This window comes from Homalodisca vitripennis, unplaced genomic scaffold, assembly GCF_021130785.1.
Source record: "Homalodisca vitripennis isolate AUS2020 unplaced genomic scaffold, UT_GWSS_2.1 ScUCBcl_4093;HRSCAF=10037, whole genome shotgun sequence".
Taxonomy (NCBI): domain Eukaryota; kingdom Metazoa; phylum Arthropoda; class Insecta; order Hemiptera; family Cicadellidae; genus Homalodisca; species Homalodisca vitripennis.
The window spans coordinates 39,688-48,805 of record NW_025780205.1 but is presented as its reverse complement, the minus strand read 5'-3'; the positions used below and the strand labels follow the sequence as shown (position 1 = coordinate 48,805).

The 9,118-nt window shown below is 36.6% G+C and overlaps 1 protein-coding gene across 1 annotated transcript in view; it reads right to left on the bottom strand.

Annotated features, from left to right (window-relative positions):
• Positions 1–1,240: 1,240 nt before the first annotated feature.
• Positions 1,241–9,118, bottom strand: part of LOC124372813 (tyrosine-protein phosphatase non-receptor type 12-like) — a gene marked incomplete at both ends in the record, with an annotated part of 38,428 nt that continues 30,550 nt past the window's right edge. Inside the window, 6 exon segments of the mRNA XM_046831220.1 lie at positions 1,241–1,441; positions 3,119–3,319; positions 3,321–3,489; positions 4,532–4,604; positions 7,007–7,202; positions 7,204–7,277. Of these exon segments, the coding sequence (XP_046687176.1) occupies positions 1,241–1,441; positions 3,119–3,319; positions 3,321–3,489; positions 4,532–4,604; positions 7,007–7,202; positions 7,204–7,277 (914 nt within the window).

Sequence of the window (9,118 nt, the reverse complement as noted above, 5' to 3'; positions counted from 1 at the left end):
TCTTGAAGAAATTGTAAATAAAGGATATTGTCTATTGTCTATTGCATTTGTATCTAAGAAATGCTTTCATTATATATATATATATAAATATATATATGCCAAAAGCAAAAAAGTCAATGAGATCGGCTCATGAGTGTTTCCGAAAAGTGCTGAGGGTCAACTGTGTCAGCTTTTTGAATATTTATTATACCAAATGTTGACATACGACATTGTACTTAGTCTTATTTTATATAAAATAAATTAAATACAAATATATTATCTATCTTAATTTTATTTGTTACAGCTGTTTGCCAACTATGAGAGACAACTTTTATGCAAATATACAGATTTGAAATATTTTGCACTAATATCTAATATATATAATCATACTCAGTATTACAGAATATTTACTTTTATGAAACTTGATAAGTTGTACTTGTTCCTACTTAAATAGGGCACAATGAAAAAGTTGCATACAAATGTAATCAATATAAAAAAACTGAACCTTTTCTTTAAAAACACGTTAAAAAAATTAATTTTATTGTATAATTTTTTGGTAAACAAAATTACAGCTTATCATGTAAATAGTCATGGGGAGGAAGGTTGCTGAAACTAACCTGATTTCTACTTATGCTTAATAGCTGGTTGCTATCTTATTTCACCTATTACAATTTACACGGTTTTCTTGAAAACTGACAAAATTAAATAAATAAATAGAAATAGGATAAACCACATTTGCATAACCATAGTTTTTTAAAAGGTTTAATTTCGATGGAATTGAAACCACAGAGAATCAGATAGCATCACAACATGATAGTGAAGTAAGTGTGAAATATACTGTCTGGTACGTGTAATAGGATACATGTGTACTGAAAAAGATCACATATTGATCTTGAAATAAAACACCTAAAAGTACAATACAGACTCATTCATCTGTAAAGTATTAAATACACTATTTTGAAGCAAGTCTATTTTCCTATACATTAATATAAAGCTTATTAAACATTGATATTTGTACAGCATTTGATATTTCATAAAGCAATATGTACGCTAAATGTTATAAATGTTTCTACAGTTTTTATGATTATGAGGCTCTGTAACTTCAAGCAATTGATTTTTATTTACGTTATTACTCATTCTTCTTGGAAATTCAATATACCTTTTGAAAGTCAATATTTAAATTAACAATTTGAACAGTTTTTAATTTTAGTAGCACCAGTGGACGGTTTTAGTAAAATAATTTTTTAGAGTTATAACTTACCGTAAACAGAAGTTTCAGATTCATTTCCATGCCTGTCTCCGTTGAAGGGTTTCCGTGGCCGGAGTCCGAGGGGTTTGCTGCACTCTGGACATATAAACTCGTTCTATGGTCCTGTCCTGCCGTGTTGGTAACCTTGATCACCAGAGTTCTTGGGGTGGACTTGTGAGGTGGGCTGATAATTCGCAGCGTACCTTCTCTCCACTGGCGAAACGTACATTTCCTGTGCACTGCTTTTACTATTTTGGTCGACTATAACTCTTTCAATTGTCGGTTGTGAAGATCCTTGAAAGCTAGAGCTCATCACTTGGTTCCTTTGTTCTTTTATCTCCTGATTTTGTAGATTCATGAGGACTGTGGCGATACTCTTGATTGAACACCCTCTTATCTCTGTAATACATATCGTATATGTTGTGTTTGAAGTTTTCTTCTTGTCGTTTTGAACTTTTGATCTTGAGGGGTGAGTTGGAGGTTTTTATCTGTACCTTGCCTGACACCGGAAGACTTGTCCGGATGGTAAGAAGGATTAGTTTTCTCTATGTCGTCTATCAATAGGCATTTTAGGGCCTGAATCTCGAGTGCTCTCGTGATGGTCCCTGTTCTACAAGGCTTCTCTCATTCCTTACATTTCCTTCCTGATCTTGATATCTGCGTTCACCCACTACATCGTGTCAGCTGAGATTCTTGACGTAAAAACCTGTATTCTTGTCCATCTGCTCTTTTATCCCTGGTCTTCCTTGCGTACCTCGGGTCTTCCTGAGTTTTCAATTTGTAATCCGGTTCTGTTTGCATTTTCTCTGAAACGTTTCTAGGATATTTCACTCCACTGGATTCATGAGAACTTAATCTAACATCTGTATTGGATGAATTAGGTTTGGTACTAGAAAGTAAGACGGGAGTATCATATCTCTCGAAGGAACTAATAATATGTACATGTCTTTGTTCTTGAGTTTTTGCATACACATCATCGTAATATCCTGACTGTTTATCCTGACTGGACAAGGGACTAGAGCGAGGTTTTTGGGCATTTTTTCCAGGTTCAACATAAGGGGGTGGTAATGCCTTAGGTACAATTCCATATACTGCAGAGGGATTTTGATTCAAGCCTTTAGAGTCATACACTACAGGTCTTGCATTTTGTAAAGGTGGGTTTTTTTCTTCATTTCACCTAAAGACTTCATTCTACTGTGCATCTGCACTCCAATTTGCTCTGGTCGTCCAGGAGGTGTTTTTTGGAACCACACTTAGGGACTGACCCATGCCACTTATATCTTGTCTACTTGCCAAATTTGTACTATCATAACTTCTAGGACTGAAAACACTCCTATCATTCTGGTGTTGACCTTAATGGCTTGTACTCTATTTTTGTCTTTGACATTTGTTTCTGTGATTTCACTTTTTGTGTTCAAAGGAATCGGTTTACCTGATGGTCTGGAGGAAGTTAGAGGGAACACTTTACTACTTGAAGAACCGTGATCTGAAGAAGCACTTTACTGAAGAATCCCCACTGCTGTTACACTTGTTCTGGTTGATGTAGTATTCCTGATCGGGTCATATTGGGGGACAAGAGAACTCTACAATCTTCTCTTTTAGGTCTTGGTGCCAACCTCAAGCTCATAGACTGGCTTGTTACTGATCGAGAGATAGCCTGCTGTTGGGATTTCTTAGGCTCCTCCCCTGGTGTAGAAAACAACTGATTAGCTGCAGTCATGACAGGTTGAACCTGAAAATGTAGTCGAGAATCTGGTGCAGTTTTCTTGGTGTCATTAGAATCGAGCTGAAGATTCGGTTTCGGGCGTTAAGATGGGTTTTGTCGAAGTTATGTTTGGTTTCTCACGGGCACATCGCATGTCTAATTGAAGTGTAAACTTCGTAAGAGACCAGGTTTTTTTGGGCATGGGCAACATGGACTTCTTGAGTCTCCTTGCGCATCGCTTGGCGGAAGCTGTTCCTCCTCTCACGTATCCCCAGACCCGCGACAATGGAGTCCACGGACAAATAGTCGACCAGTGGCTGCTGAGTCTCTCCCTCTACCAGGTCCTTTATCTCGTCGTAGTTGGACTCAAGGCTGAGTCTACGGGGCAGATCTGTCTCGCAGGGTGGCGCACCGAGGGATGGACAGCTTACAGCGGTCACCGGAACCTAGCACTCTCAATGACTTGCTGCGCTTGACAGGCAGAGCCGGTTTGGGCTGGGTCTGGGGCACTCGCAGGAATCCCACGGTTAGGGATGGGTTGTCTGGACCACAGGATCTAAACAAACAACAAACAATTCTAAAGGCACGTTACTCTGAATTGAGGGCTCCATACAAGTATAAAGACATCTAAATTCCACTATACTATCTTAAAAGAATACTGGCTGAATGGTGATTGTGATCTTCAAAGCATAACAGGCTATAGATTTATGTTCATGGATCAACATAACCCCCTCATCAGCGGTAACTGCTGCATGGGCTGGATGGCCATGAATTTATCACTACTGATGGGCTCCATTTCTAACCTGTCCTTGGTCATCGTGCAGTATATGAACACCTTAATAATGTATGCAATCCCAGAGGTGTAAAAATTTTGGTTAGTAATTTAAACCAGATTATCGATGTCATACAGAACTCACAGCAAGAGAAATATCTTGAAATTTTGTTTAATGTAGCTACAGTGGAAAGGGTTGATTCAATATGAATTTTGAGTCCAGTTCCAGTTCACCTTCCCCTTAGTGCAGCATCTGGAATCTGACGCTATTACAGACTTGACTTTTTGAATTTGGAATCATGTTTGTCTGAAGAGGTCCAAAATAAAGTAGGCGACAAGAAGCTCAAAACAAACTCTTTTGAGATGCTGCACTAAGAGGCATATGGACTTGAGCTAAACACAATATATACATTGAATCAAACCTTACCACCATAGCAATGTTATGTGTTATGAATTTGAGTTGGTTCAAGTCACAACTTATTCGTTAGATTATAGTCATGGACTACAAAAGAACATGATGTAAGGGTCTCATACATGTTGGAATATTTGGTTTGAACAGTTTGAATACTGTGTGACCGATCATCACATGTGCGGGGAAGTTGTCTAGATGAATACCTAGTTCATTGGAGAACTAAATGTTATTTCTACCAGCTGTTGTCCAGTCAATGCCGCTGTGATGACGAGAACTGACGTGCGAAGTAGATCCAGAAAACTGGCTATCTGCAGACTGGTAACAATATTAAGCTGAGTTTAGACTTGCAAATAAAGTTGCAAGAGAGTGTTTGCAAATACAGTCACATAATGTGAACAAGATAAGCAATTTTACTCGTCGTCAGAAACTGTCACAAAATTCTTGCTGTTGGTGTACCGCTGGTTGTTGCGTGGAGTCAATACGAAGTCTGTCCATAAACGGCAGTCATGTCTTGGCAATGTTTATATTTGAAATTTTAATAGCTGATACTGCTTCTCAAGTGCAAACTATCCAACAATGTTTGGGGCAGTGGTCACGAGACCTCTTATGCCCGTTTATACTAGCAATTATTACTGTCAGACACAAAACATGCACAACTTTTGTCAATGCAAATGCAGCTTGTTCAGTCGAGGTTTGGATGTGAATGTGATATAAAAACATATTATCCGCTTTCTTTGTTTTAACCTATGTAATTCTGATGTCCAATCGGAACGTGTGTGTGAGGAGTTATTATTCATAGACCAACTGAAACCTTGGCCCGCGATACCAACGTGGGCGGTGAGTGTTAAGACTGGTTGACTTAAAGTTGTCTCTGTAATGTTTGTATTGCACATACAGAGAAACACTTGATACTGGCTACGATAGACATGAGCAACATGGCGATACCACACAGTTACATGCTGATCCACAACCAATTCCAGACATTATATTTTTCTCAGATCCAAACGCCCCCTTCTCGGGCTGTACTTATTGTTGCAAATCCATATTTTCTTCTCCAAAAGGTGTCTTGACAAAAATCCAACTGACATTCTGGTGTACTCAAAAAACTGGACTGCATCTGTTATCAAAACCATGAAACAGGTGATAATATAGACCAACTTGAAATCTAAGCTTGTTTATAAGGTCAACACTCTACATTTTAGCCTGTGCAATTTTCTAACAAAACAAATTTCATCTTGTCAAAATGCTATTTTCACTCAAGAATAAGAGTTAGGGACAAACTTCATTCAGAGATCCATTTTCGGTGATTGAATAAAAACTTAAACAAAAAAACACTGTATATTGCAGCTACTGCTCCTTTACCATTTTACTGCTTACAGCTACGGAGATAAGTAGCCAATCGGCCGAATTTAATTTTCCAATGGATTATTATGTGTATAGAAGACTTAACTGACACAGGGGTAGAACTAGTCAAGATAAACTCCACTACACTAATGGAGGAAATCACCATTAGATCCGTGAATATATGGTTGATCTTCATTTAAAGTTTCACGGACGTTCACATAACATACAATGTATTAAGACTGATCAGGTCCTGATTCAAGGAAGTGTGAAATTATTTCTTGATTTCATAAGTTTTTAGAAACGGAAAAAATGTTTGTTTTTGAGATTTTTCCCTGTTGTACAGGAAGGTTCATGGTTTATTCTTCGGTTTTTTTTCCCTGTCAAATGACCACCCTGGATGTAAGAAATTCGTTTTGGAGCTTACTCCGTTGTAGAATTTTTTTTGGATCCTCTTCAGATGAACATGAATCCAGAATCAAGGTGTCAAGTCTGTGACAGCGTCAGATTCTAGACGCTGCACTAAGAGGAAGGTGAACTGGAGCTAAATTCAACATTCACCTTTTGATTGAAATGAATTTCCTGCAACCTACAGACAAAAATATTTGGCCGCTAGTGGTACATATTTGAACCACATTTTTATTAAACATTCAAATATATTTTATTACAAAATTAAACCTGTTTGTTATTTAAATATTTCAAGATTATTTTATGGCGTGTTAAGAGCTATTTACTATGACAATAAAGAGTTTGAAAAAGTTATAAATCTGGAATTATAAATACCGGGAATTGTTTCCTTAATAATTAATGATATTAATAGAGCTGTCTCCAATTTTACAGTTAAAAAAATTATTGGCTGAATATTAAAAATCATTATTGAACATACCAAGAACAAAACTAAAAACCATGTATTACAGCTGGTATAATTCTTTCAATTCATTTTTATGACAAACAACACTTTAAGGGGTAAAGAAAACAACCATTTAATGATAATCAACAGGATAGATTTAACAGACATTCTATAGATTGATTCGACATGTGAAATTCAACCACTACAATGATAAAATAAGTAGTCTTACATCAGTAGAGACAAGAAAGTTATGATTAGGTGTAAATGAATGTGGTAGTTGGGGACCAGATCCCAGTGGTTCTGTCTTGTTGGACGTAGTAACAGAAGTGCATCTCTAAGATCACTCTTAGGTCTTGCAGAGATAGTGGATTCTGACCATAGCTTTCTGCGGTCACACACAAAACACAAATACCACATGACAAACAAACAAGAAAACAAAATCAAACTGTCATCTTCTTTCACATATCTGTAATTTTATTCACCAGTGTCATTAACACGAAATTTTCAAAAACTAGTGAATAACGGACAGCTTACTCTGTGAGCAGCCTATATCTTAAAAAGGCCATCCGGCACTTTGAGATTCTATGAAATGTCAAAAAATTCAAGAACAAAGTTTTCAGAAAACGAAAATGTCTTTAACAGAAAAGTTATGACAGTTTGATCTTGAATACCTTAAAACTAACAGGAAAATCACTTACTGGGCTGTGCAGGTGGCCGGACAGAGCCAAGCGAGTGACTACGCGCCACCTGACGAGAGTCTCGTGTGGTGTGCTGTCGCTCAAACAGGCTGCGCAGGGTAGCTATGCGGGGTGATGCCACATTTTCACCGCTACAGCCAGCTCGTTCTGCCAGCCTCTGTCGTTCGCTCAGATTCTCTACCTCCTTTGCCTGCTTGGGATGACAGAGTCTGGAACCGTTTCTTTTGCGGCAAAGGAGGTGCTTGTTCCTTCTCTTTTTCATCTTGTTTTTCTAAGACACAAAATCACTATTGTCCAATGCATGTATACATTGTTTTAGTAGAATTAATTTTAAAACTAGACACTTCAAAATTTAGAACAGGTTTCAAAATTCACACATGACACTCCAAAAAAAACAATTCATATCAGTGTCACTCCTGATCATTTCTTCATTTTAAGAATAGTGTATTGGAGTAATATGGAGTACATTGGTGGCTAGAAAAAGTCCATGTCATCTTTAATACGAGAAATTGTGGTATAATTCAGGAACTTGTGGACATACTAGAATTATTCAGGAGATAAGTGGAATTGGGGTTTTTGACACGCTATCAGAACAAATGATATTTAGATATTCCTTAAATAGACCATTTGAAGTGAACATTCCTTCTAGAGAGGGTTTGGCTCAATGGACGGAGAACTCTTCCTCATGTGACCCGGAATGGTAGAAAGACCGATCCAACATACAGAAGAGAACTTGGGGTTTCACTCTGGTGCACATCACTTCTTCCTATGATGAATATTCATATGTACTTCAGGCAGACGTTGTAGGTGTTTATGGAGGATTGAAGAATTAGAGCCAAGGAAAACAAGATTGAGTCACAGATAACCAGGAGGTCTCTGAAGTCCTATCTTCCTTTCAGTTTCCTCCAAGTTGTGGAGAATTAACAATATTACTGTCCCAGGCCACACTGGAATTAGAGATAATGAAACCACTGGTGAATTGGCAAATACTACTTCGTCAATGTACCACATGGGATCTTAGCTGTTCCGTGGGATATCCAGGAGTTACGCACGACAGGAACAAAGGAGAGCACCAAAAAAGTTAGGCCAAGGGTTAGTAATACTTGCTACACACACTCAATAAGAGATTTGTTTTTTGAAGCACTATAGCTGGAGAGAGATGTGAAGGTAAGAAGATTTTTTCGAACATTTGCTCAGTGATACAAGAAATCAGTATCACTACATTTGAGATCTGCAACCTGATCTCTTCCTCAGGTAAATAACTAACCTAACAAAACTACAATATAGGTTAAAATAAACTAATCATAACAAAAAGTTTAAAACATATAATTCAGGAATTATAACAAACAAGCTCTATGCAATACAATCACTAAAAACATGTACTTAACTAAACAAAAATTAATGATTAAAACTGAACTAAAGAATACAGGCCATAATAGGTCTGCACTCAATGGCCAACCAATGAAAACTGATCAAACTGTCATATTTTTTCAAACATCTGTTATTTTATTCACCAATGTCATTAAAAGCTGTAACTTTTCAGAAACTAATAAATACTGACAGCTGTGACCAGTCTATACCTTAGCTCAATATTAGCTGTGTCACAACAATATATTAAAGATGAATTTAAACTAAGCGATTTAAAAAAAATCCTTAATGTCACAATGTGTTTCAGAGTTGTAAAAACAATAATGTTTCTTAAATATTTCTTGATCACAGTATAGGTAAGTTGTAACATCATGATCCATTTAATAAATAAAACATTCTAGTATTAAAAAAGATAAATGTTTTATTTATGAATTATTTATATTTAATTTAAAAAATTTTTAGACTTAGAATAATATTATTGAACTTTGAGTGCCCGGTCACGTTTCATACATGCGAGAAATGCCAAGGTGTTTCTTGGCATAAAACACATATAACTTTTTTATCTTTCAAGATATCAAGTTCAGTTTTTAGTATTTTTACTTGAAATTAACTATACATAATGTGTAAACTCAAAACTATATTTACTTGACAAAAATAACTAAAAAGCATGTTTTACTTGTGTCCTCTAAAATCTTGAATAAAAAATCTAGTATCCAAGTCGAGAATAGTATGATATTGTACATA